Below are 19900 nucleotides of genomic sequence, written 5' to 3' on the forward strand. Positions count from 1 at the left end.
AAGATGGGCTGGGTGGGAATCGAACCAGGGTCTCTGGAGTGCGAGACGGAGGCGCTACCACTCAGCCACGAGCTCGATGCTTCAAAGTGGGACAAAAGCGTCTCTAGTGAATGCGGTGTTGCCTTAGAAACGAGCTGTTTCTAGGACTCAGGCGTCCCTCGCTTGCTCAGACGCACATTTCGTTGCCGCGCCGAACGCAGCGCTGCTCGGCGCTCACCGCGTCCGATGCGGGGCGCGTAGTCGCTGCGCCGTAGCCCACTGTCTTACACCCCTTGGCGGGTTGACGGGAACGCTGTCGCGTTCCACTCTTGATGGCGAAGCTTAAGCGTCCTCCAATTTTTTTCGGAGTGTTTCCCGCCATCGGCGACACGTCTTCGCAGGGATATCCAGACCACGCGTCGCCACGGGCGGCTCCCCGCTGCCCAGCGGGCGGCTGGTCAGCCAGACGCTGACCTCCCTGGAGCGGCCGGGCGGCGGCTCGGACGACCCGCGGGCCACGCTCATGCTGATGCAGTGGGGCCAGCTGGTGGACCACGACGTGTCGCTGACCACGCTGTCCGTGTCGCGCTCGGGCTTCCCGCCCAAGTGCTGCCGGCCCCTGATGTCGCCGGAGGACGTGCACCCGGAGTGCATGGCCATCGCGGTGTCGTGGCGCGACAAGTTCTACCGCAAGTTCGACACCACCTGCATGGAGTTCAGCCGGTCGGCGCCCGCTGCCAAGCGAGGCTGCAGGTTGGGTACGACACGACGTCTCTGCGACGGAGGGGCGGGCGGGGGGGGGGGGGGGTCGAGGGTAGGCGGGGGGAGGGGTAGGCGGGATTAAAGCCCCTTAAACTTCGTGAAGTGGATGTATTCCCTTACCATTTCCAGTGCCTCGCTACCTATCGTAAACTGCTGTTCTCTTCCGAGACTGTTAAACATTACTTTAGTTTTCCGCAGATTCATTTTTAGACCCACCCTCCGGCTATGCCTCTCTAGGTCACTGAGCATGCATTGCAGTTGGTCCCCTGAGTTACTAAGCAAGTAGTGCCACGCTTTGAAGAATGCCGCCTCCTCCTCGCGCGCTCTGGCCGAGGCCGTGTCGCTATTGGCCTAATAGCATCACGTGGGCCCTGGCGCCTTCCTTCAGCGCCATTTTTGCTCGAGAAGCGTCTGCGGAGTGGCGAGGAGCGCATGCTGGCGCCGTTGCTACGCTCGAGCAGTGTAGGTGGCGCCACGGTCGAATAGGGAGCGTGAAAGAGAGGAGAAACGAGGAGGAGTGAAGGCGGAGGATGGGGGTGTCGCCACATTACGAAGCTTAAGGTGCTTTAGGCGGGATAAAGTTGGCATTAAATATGCGACGCGCACGGTGCGCGTCCAAACGGAGTGTGACGCACCATGTGCCACGGCTGGTTGCATACAAGCTTCTTGTAATAGTTCTGCGGAAGCCCGCAAGGTGGACAGAGGTAATTACTAAAGGGAAAACGAGACATCCACCCAAACGTAGCGAAATGCTACAAAGGAAACGCATACGGGTTCCTAGAAAGAAAAGCCTCGCAGTTGAAGAAAAATTAGCCCTGGTCCGGGACAGCAGCACTCTCGCACTTCGCTACGTTTGGGTGGATGTCTCATTTTCCCTTTATTAAGCTTCTTGCGTATGTGACCGGTCGTACGACAAATCGGGTGGTTTCTACGCCTCTGTCGGAAACTTGTTGGTAGCTTGTTGGACGTCTTGCGACGTGTGCGACAGAATCGGGTTCCTTGTAAGCTCGTGCGAATCGTTCTTTTGTGGTCAAACGCACGTAACCTCCGGACCGACCGGTCCGACGGACGAAGCGCCCGAAAAGCACAGCTGTCCAGACTGTTGGAAAGTAGCTTGTTGGTGGCGCCATTGAGGGCACCGTAATAGAGTACAGCCAGCAATGTGGAAAGTTGTGCGTTATCTTGATCAGCTCGTCTCCAGGGGCGCCGTGGAAACTGTGAATAGAACAAGAAGTACATGACTTCCTTGACATCACGTGAACGCTCCCTGTACGATGAGTCGTGCGACAAATAGGACGGGACTGTGCATTGTATAGTTCCGTTTTCTAGTGACACCTTATTAGAAACCTATACGTTCCAACACGGTGATTAATTGGTGTTACCGGACATTCGTCACGGGTCTCTCAGTGGTGGTCAAGCTTGCTCTTCGCTCTCTGCTCTTGTAAGCCATTTTCCCCGCACATTACGAACGCGCAAAGTGCCTCTATAGGTCATAGGTCGTAGGTCATAAGTCTATAGGTCGTGTTCGGTGTTCACGAGCAAGCTCGGGTGCAATGTTGAAAGTTTAGAGCTGGCCTAGTTGAAAGCTAGACATCTGTGACATTGTTTGTGGGAAAAAGGAAATACTTGAAGTGGGAGAAAAAGAAAAATAAGAGAGGAAGGTGCTCTGGTGTGCGGTATGCTAATAGGCATGAAAAAACAAGATATATATGTACTCAAATCGCGCCCTTGGCTTTTACAGGTGCACGTGACCACACTAATCAGGTGACGGCGTTCATCGACGCTTCCACGGTGTACGGTTCCACGGCCGAGGAAACGAACCAGCTGAGGTCCTTCCGAAAAGGTTAGTGCACGCTTGCACGTCATCCGTGTTTAGAAGTGGAAGTTTTGAGCGTGACGCTGTATCATTCTGTGAAAATTATTTTTGAAGCCTCTGCCACTTTCATTGAGACATTTCTAGCTGATCAAATATTTTTTCCACATGGTCAATACACATCAGCAAGCGATAAGCCTCTCCGATATCACCTCTCCGCAAAGGCTCGCGGTAGTTGGAGTTTTCTTTGCCCTATCGATGGCAACTACCTTTCAGAACACTTTTTTTGCTAGGATGTTCACTTTATGAAAAAAAAGAAACTGGCCTAACGATTTGTCGTGAAAGAGTAAAGGCACAGAAATGACATTCTGTGCTGATCATCGCGTCTTAACAAAAAGACTCCGTGCGGCGAGCACCCTGCACATTTGACACGCAGTTGGCCGGTGCATGAGAATATAGTGGTGAAGAAGCAACAGTCTGTAGCTGTCATGGCGTCGTCTGGCGGGCAAGCATGGGCTATGAGCGGGCTGAGATATCTGTCTATTGACTTTGAATTCATTGTCCGTTGCGGCAATGTTGAGAGAAAACTGCATATTTGCCAGGGGTCTGTGCAACGCGATTACGCTGTATTTGAGAATAAATAAATCAATCAATCAATCAATCAATCAATCAATCAATCAATCAATCAATCGATCGATCGATCGATCGATCAATCAGTAATTTTTCCAACGTGCTCACCAACAAAGTGCTGGCGCACAGATACGTAAAAAAAGAAATAAAATGACTACTACAGAAATTAATAAAAGAAAAGATGGCAAAGACAAACAGAACGTGCAGAACAAGTGGTCACAATACGAGATAATGGACACATTAAATAAAAAGGAACAACACTACAAAGGGCTATTTACATAAAAGGCGCGTGGCAAGTTCAACAGAAAAAAGGAGGAGAAAATGACTCGAACACTATGCGAAACTAACTAGGACACAGCAATGCTAAGCTCGGAAAAAAAGAAACAATGACTTTGACGCATGAAAAAAAAAACGTCCAGATCAGGAAAGCAAGGGACAGACCTCCCAAGCTTATAAGATGAGAAATACTGCACTTGAAGCACAAAAAATACCAACATCAGGAGAATTATACTAAAATCGTTTGATTGCTCAACATGCCGATTGTTTATCAACGCTTCGCAGATTTTGTTCTGACGTCACGCAACAGACAGGCACGTACTCTGCATCACAGTTGCACTAAAAAATAATCTTAGCCACATACAAACAGAAATGCTTGCGATACTTTATTCATAAAATATTCGCATAACAGCGGCCGAAATTTAGCTTATCCATGATACCTTGGCTCCACAAGTTGGTGTCGATCACTGCTGCGATTAAGTACGAATGATCGATGGGTCAAACAAATGAGGCTCTGAAAGATCGTCCAGCGGCTGTATTTGTACGGTTTTGAAAGGAGTCTTGGCCTGAACTAGACCCAGATGAAAAGAAAAGAAAAGTTGGCATGGTATGAAATAATAATAATAATAATAATAATAATAATAATAATAATAATAATAATAATAATAATAATAATAATAATAATAATAATAATAAAGCTATTCTTAAGATAGACGTACCTTTTAAGGCACTTAGATTTGACCTCGATGTTGCTGAATTATTGCCTTCTAACTTTCGGTCGACAAAAGAGACACGACAATTTGCCCTCGCCACCTCCTCGCGTCAAGATTGTAGCGTATGGTTATCGACGGACGGCGTTATTGAAAAACGGTTCGCCTCCGCAATGACGTCACGGTAACGAGCGAACGTAACTGGTTTGCGCATCTATACAAATTACCTGCGATTCCAACAGCGGTGTATTTTTGCTTCGTTGTGCGAGGAGGTTGTCGTCTACCGCAGTTGGCTCGTTGTTTTTGGTATGCCGCGTTTCTCGATGTATTACACGCATCGATTTTATTATAAACCGAACATTTTGCATGCGGCATAATTGTCCGTCCGACCGCATTATACGATACCCGCCGTGGTTGCTCAGTGGCTATGGTGTTGGGCTGCTGAGGTCGCGGGATCGAATCCCGGCCACGGCGGCCGCATTTCGATGGGGGCGAAATGTGGAAAAACCTGTGTACTTAGATTTAGGTGCACGTTAAAGAACCCCAGGTGGTCGAAATTTCCGGAGTCCTCCGCTACGGCGCGCCTCATAATCAGAAAGTGGTTTTGGCACGTAAAACCCCATAATTTAATTTTTTTTTCATTATACGATGCGCAGGCATGCTTCGCACGCTGGACACAAAGTGGTCCAAGCCGCTGCTGCCTCCGGGCTCCGAGGCCGAGATCCTCGAATGTCAGGAGAGGGGTCGGAACTCCAAGTGCTTCATGGCAGGTTTGTGCAACTCCTACACACTGCTCTATATATGATAGGAAGTTGTAGTTGGGGGGCCAATCTCGATCTTTCTACTGAAATGCTCGCGAGAGACAGAAATTTCCTTGGGCAACAGCTGGGCTTTCTTTTTTTTTCCTGGAACGCGTCAAATATTCAGGAACCTTTACTGCGCATATTTCATGAGCGGAATCTGTATGTGCGCGTGTACATGGATCTCATATTCTTGGATTGTAGCGCGAAGTGACACAGACAGAGACTAGAAGCGGACAGGACGAGCGCTAACTCTCGACTAAATCTTCATTGAAACTATCAACAACTCTAACCAGCTGTAACCAACACGCCCAAATTTATATCCTTTTGCATGCATCTCGGTTGTCTCAGTCAACTATCAGAGTGCCTCGAGCGGCCAGTCGCGCGGAAGTTTTGCGTGTATTCGCCGGCTTCTTTCACTATAGGCGAAACACTTTTATGTAGCACGTATTGGGAAACAGAAAGCTGTATCGCGGAGTTTTTCATGTTGCTATACAATTTTCTCATTGACACTTGTGATCTAATTATACTATTTAAGAAGTGGATTAAAAAATTAGGACTAATTATGCATTTACGCGGAATGCAAAAACTAATCTGAGCATCTCGAAGCGACTGCAAACAGCATTACCTAGGTTCTCTCTAGCTACGGGGCATTTGCATATTATTTAAATCATGGTGCATCATAGTTGGCACACCATATATATATATATATATATATATATATATATATATATATATATATATATATATATATATATATATATATATATATATATTGCCACTACAAACTTGGTGACATTCAAGTTGCGCGCCCTTTGCACTGGGCACTGTGCACGCCTTACAGTGGTGTTCAGCAACAACAGGCAGCGATCTTCGTGGCACGGGCAGCCAGTTGGACCCGGCTCGCATGCGCCACGCGAACGAGGTGTCACGCGGGGAGAAGAGGAAGACGGTTCGAGCCCAGTTGGAGAACGCGACTGCCGCAGATTTCTGCACGACCACAGTGACTTTTACTTGTGGGCACAAGTTCGCCTTTAATAAATATCCTTGTTTTACTAACATCGTTACAATATATATATATATATATATATATATATATATATATATATATATATATATATATATATATATATATAAGAAAGATTTGTTGTAGCCGCACCAAATTTATTAAAATTGCCTCAGGCAGATAGCACAACTTTAATCGTAGATGTAAATTACTCGATCAGGGGGCCATTGCTTCAACAGTGAGTCACAATAATTCAATAATTGTCATAATTACGCTAATTATATTTCAATAATAACTTTACGACCAATATTGAAATGTACGAATTATAGCCTGTGGGCTCGCAAGGCGTATTCACTTGGAACGAATTCTCCGGACTGCACCAGTTTCGAGGTATTAATTTTCAACATGTCCGACGAAATGCATCGGCGTTCCAGTTCCTTTTCTTTTTGAAGAAAAAGCTGTTTTATTCAGTGAAGCACAGAAGTAACTGGAAAAACGAAGAGGAGGAAAGGTAGAGAGGCTAACCAAGGACGTGTCCGTTTGTCTACCCTACGCTTGGGGAGGGGGAACGGAGAATAGATAAGATAAAATAGAGTGAGTTGCAAGTCATTGCGATTTCCCATTCGTAGCCGGCGAGCTGACAAGACACATCCGCTTAGTACGTGCGAGAACTCTATAGACAGTGTGTACAAGCGTGGCCTCCGAGATCCACCGTGGCGCGCGGGGGTAACTCTCGGAGGCCACGGTACAAGTTATCGATCGCTCGCTTTCGCCGACAGGTGACTCTCGAGTCAACGAGCAGCCTGGTCTGACGGCGCTGCACACCGTCTGGATGCGCGAGCACAACCGAGTGGCGCTCGAACTGTCGACTCTCAATCCTGGCTGGGACGACGAGCGACTCTTTCAGGTACTGCAAATCATATTGACCGCAAAAAAGAAGGGGACAGAGGAAGAAAACACATAAACAGCACGGGCGGTAACTTTCAACTGTTTTATTCATAGCAGCCAGTGGGCATATATAGGCAAAAAGAACATGCGCAGATCGCAGCAAACAAGAATGCACATCAGCTTAGCGTGGCAACCGACTATCAAAAAAATCTATTTCCGCTTGAAACAACCTAATGGAGGAATCGCTAACACAATCATGGCCTTTCTTTTTTATGTGGTACGCCTCCATCAGTTCACGTGCAGTCTGGTCATGGCTTCTTCCCAGAATCTTTATCTCCTCAAAAAGGAGATTTGCAGTAAGTACGAACTAGGCCAAACTGAAGCTCTTTCAGGTACGTACGTACTAACTACGAAGACTACCAAGCCTTCGCGCAAGTTGCACCTCACCCGCCGTGGTTTCTCAGTGGCTTTGGTGTTGGGCTGCTGAGCAAGAGGTCGCGGGATCGAATCCAGGCCACGGCGGCCGCATTTCGATGGGAGCGAAATGCGAAAGCACCCGCTTACTTAGATGAGTTTTTTTTAATTATGGGGTTTTACGTGCCAAAACCACTTTCAGATTATGAGGCACGCCGTAGTGGAAGACTCCGGAAATTTAGACCACCTGGGGTTGTTTAACGTGCGCCTAAATCTAAGTACACGGGTGTTTTCGCATTTCGCCCCCATCGAAATGCGGCCGCCGTGGCCGGGATTCGACCCCGCGACCTCGTGCTCAGCAGCCTAACACCATAGCCACCGAGCAACCACGGCGGGTGAACTTAGATTCAGGCACACGTTCAAAGAACCCCAGGTGGTCCAAACTTCCGGAGTCCCCCACTACGGCGCGCCTCATAATGAGATCGTGGTCTTGGCACGTAAGACCCCATGATTTTAATTTACTTTAAGAGCGCGCCCCCTTTTGGCATTCTACTACGACAATTTGCTAATCCAGCTGAACTGACACTTCTCTTCCGTTTTATTTCGAGGGTGCCGCGAGACGCTTGCGTCCGTGCACTGGAATTGACAATCCTGCCGACAGACTCTAAGAATGCCGCCCCCTACCGCTCTGTAGTGTACGCGCTTTGTTCGTGCTTGTCTCCCTTTCTTTCTATCTCCCCCTTCCACTCGGTTTTTCTTTTTATCCCCCTTAACCCTTCCCCCTGCGCAGGGTAGCCAACCGGAACTACCTCTGGTATAGCTCCCCGCCTTTCTATACATTATTTTCTCTCTCTCTCTCTCTGCCAACAGCCGTTGACGACGATCGCTCCGTCTCTGCTCATCTCCCCCTACTTTCATTCCCTACCCCCTGTGCAGCGCGGTTGAGGTGTCCTCTGCTGAGAGACAGTTACTGCGCTGCACTTTACCCCAACCCACGGAGGAAGGAAACTAAGGAGAGGCCCTGACGTCACTCTTTGTGAAGCAAAAGTGAAGCCGGAAGTTGGCGTTGCTCATGGCGATGCTCCGCCTTTTGTGGCACCCTCCTCTCTTGTTTACATCTTTCGCGAAACCACGCCGCGCTGCGCGTGGTTTCGTGCGCGGAGCGCTCGCGCTCGCGCAACATCCGGCGGAGCACGGTGCAGGTAACACAGCGCAACAAGACACGGTGACTAACGCAAACCCGCCCACACAGCGCCTTTGCCACGGCACGAAACCTACCAGAGCAACACGTGTGAGCGCTCAAACAACGCCGCCATTGTGGCCCAAAAGGCGTGGCCATGCAGCAAAAAAAATTAAAAAGCGGCAAAAAAATGAGAACCTACTACGTCATTTCCGCCACACTTTTCTCCTAGCGCGCGGAGGGGGTAGGGCCTCTCCTTAGTTTCCTTCCTCCGTGCCCCAACCTTTCCTTCCCATCATCAAGAATCTCCTTCTCTCTCTCTCTCCGTCTCTGCTCCTAGGAGGCGCGGCGAGTGGTCGCCGCCGAGGTGCAGCACGTGACCCTGGCCGAGTTCCTGCCCGCCGTGCTGGGGGAGTCCGTGGCGCAGATCTTCGGCCTCAAGCCGGCGTCGGGCCACTGGCGCGGCTACGAGCCCTCGCAGAACCCCGGCGTGTCGAACGTGTTCGCCGCGGCCGCCTTCCGGTTCGGACACAGCCTGGTGCCGCACGCCTTCCACCGCTACGACAAGCGGCACAGGCTCCTGCTCAACGGTGGGGGTTTTCTTTTTCTGTGTGGCATTTGTACGCCGTTGTACGCCGTTGTAAGCCTTGGTACCACTTAAAGGAACATGCAATTTACAAGCCCCCCCCCCTCTCCCCCTAAAAAAGAATAAGAAGAGAAAACAAAGCCAGTCTTACGGTGAGCGGGTAGAGGGTCTCGACTTGGCAGACCGGAAAGAAAAGTAAGAACAACTGAATTTTTAAGGGTGCGAGAAGTCGGTTTATTCATAATACCTCAAAAAAAGTCACAGAACGGAACATAGCCTGAACTGTGGGCTCATAGCAAAAACGGGGGGTCAGGTTAGGTGGCGTGACTTGAAGGATGGTTTTCAATGGCAGCTTTCAAACGAAACATGTTGGCGATCAGAGCGATGTCAGAGGGAAGGGTATTCCATGATCTCCCTGAGTGCAAGAAGAAAAAAGGAACGTTGATATATACAGACTTTCTTCGCTGTCTCTCATGTATCATTTGCCAGTATATGACATAAATCGGTGAAGTATTTTTTTTTTCTTTGCCTTTACTACCAAGTGACTTGCATAAAGGAGAATTTTCGAGCTTCCAAGCTCTTCAGTACAAAAAGCGTTTGACTCATAGCGATTCCCCCCCACACCCTGCCCACCCGACGCGGAAGTGAACATCCCGCTTATTCTGCCTTCGTCGTGACGTTTTCAATCTCGACGCACCACCCCGCGGCCCTCCGTGCAGACACCCCTCTCCACTCGGAGTTCTTCAACCCGACGCACTTGTTCCGACCGGGCGCCGTGGACCGCCTCGTGCTGGGTCTGGTCAACCAGGCGGCGCCGGGAATGGACGAGCAGCTCAGTCCCGAGGTCACCAACCGGCTGTTCCAGCCGCAGGGCCAGGACTTCGGGCTCGACCTCATGGCGCTCAACGTGCAGAGGGGCCGCGACCACGGGCTGCCCCCGTACACCGCGTGGAGGCGCCACTGCGGCCTGCAGCGGGTGCGCGGATTTCAGGACCTCGAGCAGTTCGTGGGGCCCGCCGCGGCGCAGGCGCTTTCGAAGCTCTACGCGTGAGTACGCAGCTTCGACGAATCATGGCCTCGTTGAAACTTTGGAAGCATGCATGCGCGAGGTTTCACCCTACGTAATACACTCGAATGAAGGGAGTGAGTGAGTGAAAAACTTTATCAGCTGTAGATTCGCTGGTCTTCTGCGGTCTTCAGATGGAATCGTCCATCTTCTAGCACAACGGTCGGTTGCCCTTAGTCCAGGGCTCCGCTGGATCCTGCTGCCAGTTGTGCTCGCCGAATCATACCTTCTTGGTTGACCTGGCATTTTTTTTGTTCCTAAGGGAGGGGCAAGGCTTAGTCATGTGGTATACCGCCTGTTGCCTCCCTTATTCGGTTCCTAGGCTATAGACTGAAAAATTTTCATTTTCATTTTAGGCAGTATAGAACAAAATAAAGGGAGATGCCTAAGGGGAGGAGGGCCCCTAATGTTGGAAATGTTGAGCCATGCGTCACTTACGGCCACCGCTGGTTGCGCATTGCTTTTACTATTTTTTCAATCAGACATGGCTACTTTTGCGAGAGTTTCATGACGCATTCAATTCTTATTTCAAACGTGAAATTTCGCAGGGCAACTGCTCTATATTAACGCCGGCATGTTACGGGCTCCAAAATTTTGTTGCAATCCACCATTCATTCTAGGGCGACTATTCTGGGCATCCGCCATTTTCTTCGATGCGTGACGTAGACGCGACGCGAATGAAAGGCCGCAGATGGTCGCATTTTGCTTTCCTAACGTGAGGCCAACATGACGCTTTGCCTAAGAAACTGAAATGAAGGCGCTGAACGTAAGGTTTTCGGTAAAGCAAAGCAGTTTTTCTCCACAGTATCAATAAAGCAGCTAGCTCAAGCGCACGATTATTCCGTGGAAAACGCTTCTCGCTTCCGTCGTCTGCTGCATACAAGCCGTCGTCTGCTTCATTAGCTAAGATGCGTGTGTCCGGGAAATGGAATGAGTCATCGCATGTTGGCGTCAACGCGCTTGTTTTCTTGCTTGAGACAACATACGTGACCTACCTAGTGGTGACGCGCGAACGTTCTAGGCCACGTTATCGCTATCTCGTGAAACGCAAGGGACTCAGCCCGACTCCGCTGGCTGTGACACGGCCGAATGTCACCGATAGCGTTGCGCGCCCCAGAGATATCCACTAGCGCGACCCAAGCGCTGGTGCTGCCATCTCTTGTTCACTTCTATAGGTACTCGAACCGCGGGAGGAAACTTCAAGGCACCGCCTTGCGTACATTTCTTTTCATAAATTAAAAACACGCCGTTGTCCTAACTTTTGATTGTGCGAAAAGGCATTAATTAATCTTGATCACAATACAAATGCAGCAATGAAAAGTGGACAACGATGTGGACAACAAAGCTGCACGTAGCCCGCTCCGGCTGCGTCCTTGATACAGCCTATACCATATTTTTTTTTTTCTCTACCAGCGTGCATATAACAGAGTAGCGACAGGCCGGTACAGTACACGTTAGCGCCGGTAAGGACCGACGAACTATATATAAGGTCTCTGCGAAAAAAAGAAACAGATGGTTTTATCTACGGACGTTACGACGAAACCTGCGGTACGCTCCCTCCACCCGCGCCAGCAGACGACGAACCCGGAGGCGCGTGGTGCGTAGTAGAAACTACCGGGGGCCGTTCGGTCGAATCCATTATACGGGAGCAACCACCCAATTTCTCAATGTTTTTTCTCATTTTTTAATAAATAAATATCTCTATGGAGATAAAAGACATATGTTGCGTTATACTGCGACGCCGAAACAGTGTCTTCAAAAGTTATTTTTGCGACCAAAAGTGATAGACTTTCAAATATAGAAGTTGCCTACCTTGGTTCAATAGGCGGGTTAAAAAGCTTGTGATTGACATCTGGCAAAAGCGGGAAGCAAAACTCTATATCCTCATAAAGGCTAGCAATCTTATATATATTTCTACAGATTAAGATGTTCGAAGGAATTGCCAGTTGAAATGAAAAAAAAAAAGAAAATAGTATGCTTAAACGTACCCCCAACCTCTCAGATTGCCCTCCAATTCCCCATGCACTGTCAGAGGAGCCCTATGTATCCCGATAGATACATATGAATGAATAATTTCGTCATCTTCCGTTCTGCTGTGAGGCTGTATAATTCTACCGTCCAAGGAAATTTTCGTGTCGTTGTTGGCGTGGTAAGCAAAAAAAAAAATGGCAGTGGCTTAGCTCGGCTATACCAGCGTATACGTGGCGAAAGCTAATGCATAGCATGGTTAGCCTTGGTTAAACTCGATTGCAAGTGCAGGTTAGTCTGGTTGTCTAGCTGAGTTGTTGCAACAAGGCGACACGTTGTTTTATACAGACACTTTATTGCATATTCACGGCGTTTAGCCATTCGTTCTGCGCGCTGTTCGCCTGTTTCCTGGGCGATTCGTTTCCTCTTCATCTCGTTCCGATGTCGATTCCAGGCCTCCTCCTGCTCATCATAATTGCCGCCGTCCAGGCCGCCGCCTTAAGAGGAAGCTTTAGCTCGGGCCCAACTCCGACGCGGCCTATTCACATACATGTAAAACGCAAAAACGTATTTATGGGATAACCCCTGGACCGATTTTGATGAAATTTGTTGCATTTGAAACATAAAGTTAAATCCTAGTGACTGTTGGAAACGGAATTTTTATTTAGAACTTGAATTTTCTTAAAACGGTTTTCAAATATTTGACCGTTTGAAAAAAATAGAAGCACGAATCTTACAAATTCATAGCTCTGCATCAAGAACCGATATCACGGCTCTGTAAACGGCATCCATTAGATCATTCAAAGCGGACAAATTCAATGTGTCATTTTGCACCTTACGTGAATTTGTTACGTTGGTTACAAAGGTTTTGCAAAAGCTGTATTTCCCTATGATTGAAGTTTTTTTTATTCATGTGTAAGATGTCAAATTTGTCCGCTTTAGATGTACTATTAGATGCAATTTACAGAACTGTATTATCCTTTTTAGTGGTTGAGTTACAGAGTTGTAAACTTGATAGTTTTGTTTCTTGAAAATTTTCGATTTTTGCCAATTTTTAATAAACAATTGACGACTTAACTCAACAATTCGAAACCAACAGTCACTAGCTTTTAAGTTTGTCTTTTAAATGCAACAAACCTCGTCAAATTTGGTGCAGTGGTTGCCGAAAAAAACGAATTCTCCTTTTACATGTATTTAGATAGGGGCACTCGAGCTAAAGCTTCCTTTTAACAGTGGTTGCGGCGCACGCGAGCTCTCCTTTTCACTCCTCCGACATGCTATCGGGCATGCGACGCAACTGACTAAGCGAGCGGAGGCGAACGCAACGACGAGGAACGCGGTGTGACGTCGTGTGCCTCCTCGGAGCACGGCCACGACGAAAACGCAAGTTCGCGGCCAGTAAAGCTTTTGACTTAAAAAGATGTGGGCCGATCCCGAAGACAGTGAAATGCCGGGCAGACTCGCGGCGAAAGTGAAGTTCGCCATTAGGCACCCAGATACACAGCTTCGCTAGCCATCCTTCTTCAGAGAGTGCAAGGGCTGATGAATTTTTGTCTGTCCCTCTACACCCTACCCATCTTCCTGCACCCCAGAAGAGGTCACAGAGCCATCCCTTGTGAATGAAATTCATTCATTCATTCATTCATTCCACGTTTGCGCGCTATACGACTTCACGTTGGCTCAAGAGGCGAAATCAGAGCATTTGATATTTTATTTTGCCCCTGAAATCAGCTTCTGCCCCGGCTTCAGCGTCATGCATCAACTATTTTCCGCAGTTGATGTAAACCAAAGGCCCATGAGTAAGGCTGTTCGTTTTGATTGGTCGGGCATGGTATGGTATGGTATGGTAAAACTTTAATGAAGTTTTACACACGAACCAGCAGGCAATAGGGCCAAGTGCCACATTGAACGATCCGAACTACAAAATGTCTTGCTACGCAGTTTGATCAAGACCAACGCAGCGGGGCAAGTTGGAAATTCCTTTTAAAAAGTCTTAAGATGTAATATCCAGGTCAGTGTACAGGGGTACTCCATAAAAGCAAGTTGAGCGTACAGCTCGAGCAGTTACTCCTGCACAAAAAGGAGTTGCCAGGAGACCATTTTATCTTGAGACGGTGGGGCATTCGACTACACCTGTCTTGTGTCGTCGTGGTGGCCAAAATAGCAACAGCACCAGCAATAGGTAGTGTCCAAAGCCAGGCCCCATAAAATGGTACCATCTGTATTTAATATGCGCATCCTAAAGGCTGTGCTTTTGCCGATTGAATGCAGTGGAAACAATCGCAGGTTCTGTGAAGAAGTCTTAAACGTCGAGTTTTGGGAATCAGATTATTAAAAAAGGAATTAACATTTTTACAAAACCATAAATAAGTAAACAAATAAAAAATTAACTAACTTCTGTAAATGGATGGATGGATGGATGGATGGATGGATGGATGGATGGATGGATGGATGGATGGATGGATGGATGGATGGATGGATGGATGGATGGATGGATGGATGTTATGAGCGTCCCCTTTGGAACGGGGCGGTGGGTTGCGCCACCGAGCTCTTGATATACTAGTAAATACTAATTAAAAAGCGACCCCTATGAGACTTTCCGTGAGGTACCTTGATTGATTGACTCCTTCATTCGTGCATTCATTTATTCACTGATCGATTTTCGCGTGAGCAGGTCGATCGAGGACGTGGACCTGTTCCCGGCAGGGATCGCGGAAAAGCCCGTGCTGGGTGGCGTGGTGGGTCCCACGTTCGCGTGCCTCATCGCCGAGCAGTTCGTGCGCATGCGCAGAGGCGACCGCTTCTGGTACGAGAACGGGGGCCTGGCCTCGTCCTTCACCACAGGTATGCGTGCCGCACGTCTTTCATTTTCAACGATTGTGATGCCACCGACTAAAACTAGTGCTTATCGCTTCTCGTTTTTCCCTCGAACTATAGCAGAGTAGAATGCTCTACCGCAAGAAGTCGCTTGTATGTCCTCGGTTGATTCGTTTGTGGCTGCCGTACAATCTTTGCAATGAAGCGTGTTCGTTTTAGAATCACCATTTTCCTATTTTTGTAATTTTGTACATGCTGCCTTTCCCGACGCAATAGTTTGTATCATTAAGCATTCTTTTTTTATGGTTCCTCGTAACCCAAGTTTTTGTTTTGACTTGCAGTGCCGACTTTGTATACACTCACTCCTGCCTGGACTGCCAAGAGGCAGTTGGCAGTATGTAATAAATAAATAAATAAATAAATAAATAAATAAATAAATAAATAAATAAATAAATAAATAAATAAATAAATAAATAAACTTTATTCATCCTAAAGGCCCTTCTCAGGGCATCACATTTTTGGGAAAAGGGAAATATGGTGTTCTAATAACAACTTTTTTTAATAATATGCCACCATATAAATGATAGCCAGGAAAAAAAGTAAAACAAACAAATATCGCAGTTTTGTAAAGTGAACCTGTCATATGGAGACAAAACCATTTTTCGGCTCCCATGTAAGTCGACATACCGCGTGACCCAGCTAATGTCGGCCAAGCTGTTCAACAACATAGAAAAAACATTTAAGAAACGCGGTGCAAGGTGCAACTATAAGACGTACGGCGTTCGGCCATAAGAATTCTGGCGACCAACAGCTGGTTGTCTGTCCCTTTGAGACCACGGGTCTCTAAGGGACAGACAACCGCTCAGGACATGAATCGAGATAACCCCGCCCACTAAAAGCTTCCTATTGGGTAAAACTAGCCCTTTCTTTCCCATTAAATGTGGCTTTATAGCATTAACCCTCCATTAACAGTAGCGAAGAATGACCATTGGTACGCAGCAAAAACATGAAGATGCACCAGTGACCTATCCTGTGACATTCTAGTGGGCCACAAATATAACAAATATAAGGATGCCGCACAAATATAAGATGCCTGTACAACAACGCAAACTTATTGTACCAGCCTTTTATTTTCAAAAGTGATTGAAAAGATCAAAATATAGGTGGTTAAACACAGCTGCAGCCACTCCTGTGAAAGCTGAACGATGGGCGGCTTTCAAAATTTGCGATATCGGCTATTGGCAGCACTCTCACTTCTCAGCGTTGCTGCAGGAGGGACTCTTCCCTCTTCAGAAGCTCCTTAGATTAAAAAATTCTTTTTATAAAATATATACGCGCTGTTGGAGTTGCTGCAGGTGTCAACACTACAGAGAGCGAGTTTTTCGTTGTGCCATGAAAAAAACTGGGTCCCTAGAAATCAGTCACCGGTCCCTTTAACATCGTATCTTGCACCGTGTTTCTTTCGGTCTTTTTTCGTTGACGAGCTTGGCTAAATGGCAGCTGGGACACCTTATATGGGTACACGTTACATGGGCACGCTATATATATAAGGTGTCCCAGCTAACGCTAGCCAAGTCCCAGCTAACGTCAGCCATGCGGTTCAGCGAAAAAAATAACCCTTAAACGAATACAGTGCAAGATAAGATCTTAAGACCTAAGGAGTTCGATCTCCAGAACTCTGATGACCTGGCGCTGTAGCTTCTATAATTGTATATTCCACCGTTCTTTTCTTTCTTTTTCCTCGAAGATGCTTGGCTAACATTAGCTGGAATACACGGTGTAAGTGCTTAGGAAAAAGATTTGAGATAAATACCACAAGAAATCATTACAACGCCCGAGCACGTGCGACATAAAGTGTTCACGATGCATCTAGACGCTGGCGCAGAGTCCACAGGCCGTTGCTTAGCAACCGCTTCAGTGCTTGCTCTTGTACCTTCAGGCATGGAAGACGTGCCAGGCCACTGTCCCAGTGCCGTGGGAACTGTCGATTGTTCTGTGGCTTGCACGGAGGCAAAGTTTTCTTGCACGTCCACGGCACTGGGGCATACTAATAACGTACGCGTTGCTTTGTCACGTGTACACGTCAATCATTTCCAGATCAGCTGCGCGAGCTGCGGAAGGTCACGTTGGCGCGCGTGCTTTGTGACAACGTGGACGAGATCGATACGATCCAAGCCAGAGTCATGGAACAGGTCGACCAGAGACGGTGAGCACTCTAACTAGCAACCTTTCTTACTGTCGTGGGCTAACAAAAAAAAGCTTAGATCCGTTGGAATGGGGAAGAGCAAGATGTAGAACGCTTCATAAAGTGTTACACAGAGTACAAGTATTTGTGGGATGAATTAGAACCGCGTGTCGTCGATTACAAGATGCGCGAACAGAAAAAGAAAGTGTTTTGTCATTCGCGCTTTATTATCCATTGAAGATCATGATGTATCGCATGCTAGAGGCTGTGCTGAATACTTACCGGGTATTCTTTTTTTGTAATGTTAACAGAATGTTTAATCTTTTCTTTTATATGTTAAGATAATTTTTTTTAATTCCTCTTATCATACCGCACGAATTTAGTTATGAGCTGTAGTACTCGAACAGCTGGGCATTACATACAATGGAAATCGATATGTATTTTGACTAATTAACAAAATTTCCCTAACCAACGTTTTCAAGCAATTCATTTCGCGCACATATTGTAGTGTGCAAATGAATCCAGTGATTTATCAAGGCGCATTCTCTTGGAACGATTTTTGAAAGTAGCACTAGTGTTGTGGCGAGTTCTGTTAAACTTTCGGTAAAAGTGCACTGTTGTTCCGCTTTATTTTTGATTAATTTTTTTTACACATTGCTGTTGCAAGAATTACTGGAACACTAGTGCATAATTTTTCCAAATTTTGGGAACGCACATCTCGAAACATACGCCGTCCTCAGAATTTATTTCAAGTGGATATGGCTTTCGATGTCGCCGGCTAAAGTTCGTAAATTGCAACATGCGCCGTTAATTGGGTAAACTTTATTGGTCAATCATTTCAATTTTTTTGTGCAAAAGCTCACCGCTTCTGAGAGTAATCCAGCTCAAGAAGTAACGGGCGAGTTTTTAAAACTTTTGTTAACGTTGAAACAACGTCAGTGGCTATATAGAAGCAAATGCGAGACAAATACGTTATCATTTCGTCAGATCTCTTTGAGACATCGGATCCATTTTTTTATAATGCGCATTCGCCACATTGCAATGTTATTCGTCAGGAGCACACTCGACACACGTACTGACTCTCCGAGGACCGCAGGGCAATTGACGATATATATATAATAGCTCTACCACGTGACAGGCTTCCCAGATTTCAGACGCATACTTTTTTCCACTTTGACACTACTAATGCTAACGCACTAAAAAAAAGAACACCTCGTATATTGCGTGTTTGCAATGAAGCCCGTTACGTTAGTCGGTGCTTGCTTCAATTGCATTCTCCCCGCGAGTGTCCCGCCCACACGCACTCAGTGCTCACTCTCTCCCTTTTTTCCTTTTTCTATTCCCCTTCCCCCCCCCCCCCCCCAGTGTAGAGTGGCAAACCGGATGCTCTTCTGGTTGACCTCCCAGGCTTTCCTGTCCTTGCTTTCTCTCTCTCTCTTCTCTCTCTCCCCGCGAGTACCTCTGTTGTCGCGCTATGTCGCACTTTGGTAGCCGTCCAACGTCGACCGTGACTGTTCTCTCTGTACTTTCCACTGCAGGAACAGGAGGCGCCCCTGCACAAGAATCCCGGAGATGAACTTCTCCTTCTGGAAGTACTAATGCATCCGCATCAACTGTGAACACACCGAGGACTCTGAACAGCGCAAATTTCTTGCACGTGACGTATTAAGTAACGTCGACCGCGACCCTGGCCCCCCCGATCGTCGACCTCTCCTCTCGACGCTGCGCATACTGCACGAGGTCGACCGCTACTCGACTGTGGCGGTCGCATACCGGGTGGAAGCGGCATGCCGAAACGCTCGTGAACAGTGCCGGTCGACCGCTCCTTGAAAGGACACCGAGGAGAAAAACCAATTCGAGCTGTTTTGGGAGACGTATTGGTCGAGCTGCATATGTTGTCCTTCCAAAACAAATAAAGGTAACTTCCATCGTGAGGTGAGGCCAAATGAGCCGAAGACACAAGGACAAAACGAATACGGGTGCAGACGCCGTCAACACCCCCATTTTCGCCGATCTGATGTAGTTGCGTGTTTATCACTAAATATCTATTTTTTGTTCTAAGGAAACCTTATACTCAGCTTATAAGCAAGTGTCGAGGACTTATATGCGAAGCATACTAGCCGCACAACCACGCTCTTCCTTGCTGCGCCGCGCACGGCCGCGTAGCTACCATATGACGTCATAACAGCTGCAAAAGCGGAGGCTCAACTCGCGCGCTCGCTTGCGGCCGCGTAGCTACATAGCCGGGTCTCAGCTCGTGCGCTCGCCTGCATGAGTTGTTTCTTCGTCTAGCCGAACCAAATATAGACAAGCAACAGCAGTTCACCAGGCTAAACAGTGGTTCGACAACTAAAATAAAGGCTAGTATGCCTCGCATCCTGGGCTTAACCTTAGCTAAGCCACAGCCACTTTTTAAGGTGTTTCCTTTCCTGTCTGACCGTTCTCGTGGGCCGATCTCATGGGTAGTGCAAGCTAACAAAGCGGTATTATCACGCGGTGGTATTGCACGGTACGGCACAACGCGTTGGTAAAGACAGCGCTCACGCGTTCTTCGCTCGGTGGTAGCTCTTCGAGATGCTGTCGTTTGGGACGCTGCGCCTGTGTATCGCAGCGTCCAGAGGGATCCGCAGACACCGTTCCGAGCTGGTCCTTGAAGCTGTGCAAGAGACACCGGTTGCTTCCGGCTTATACGTACGGGTAATACCGCTGTCACACATGCACTTCTGATTCCGATCGGGCCCGCGCCGGATCGGATTTCTCGATCGCTTTCAACAGCGGTCGCTGCTGCATTGTCCAACGATCCGCATCGAGTTATTGTCG

General features: G+C 47.7%; 1 protein-coding gene across 3 annotated transcripts in view; it reads left to right on the top strand.

The window, feature by feature from the left end:
* Window positions 1–19612, top strand: part of LOC139048961 (salivary peroxidase/catechol oxidase-like) — a 39076-nt gene extending 19464 nt beyond the window's left edge. For all 3 annotated transcript variants that reach the window (XM_070523962.1, XM_070523964.1, XM_070523963.1), the window contains exons 5-13: window positions 381–737; window positions 2483–2584; window positions 4827–4940; window positions 6756–6883; window positions 8799–9048; window positions 9764–10091; window positions 14753–14922; window positions 16993–17101; window positions 18619–19612. In XM_070523962.1, the coding sequence (XP_070380063.1) occupies window positions 381–737; window positions 2483–2584; window positions 4827–4940; window positions 6756–6883; window positions 8799–9048; window positions 9764–10091; window positions 14753–14922; window positions 16993–17101; window positions 18619–18679 (1619 nt within the window). In that variant the 3' untranslated portion in view covers window positions 18680–19612. The remainder of the gene's footprint in view (window positions 1–380; window positions 738–2482; window positions 2585–4826; window positions 4941–6755; window positions 6884–8798; window positions 9049–9763; window positions 10092–14752; window positions 14923–16992; window positions 17102–18618) is intronic.
* Window positions 19613–19900: the final 288 nt, after the last annotated feature.

Source organism: Dermacentor albipictus, chromosome 8 (assembly GCF_038994185.2).
Source record: "Dermacentor albipictus isolate Rhodes 1998 colony chromosome 8, USDA_Dalb.pri_finalv2, whole genome shotgun sequence".
NCBI classification, from domain to species: Eukaryota; Metazoa; Arthropoda; class Arachnida; order Ixodida; family Ixodidae; genus Dermacentor; species Dermacentor albipictus.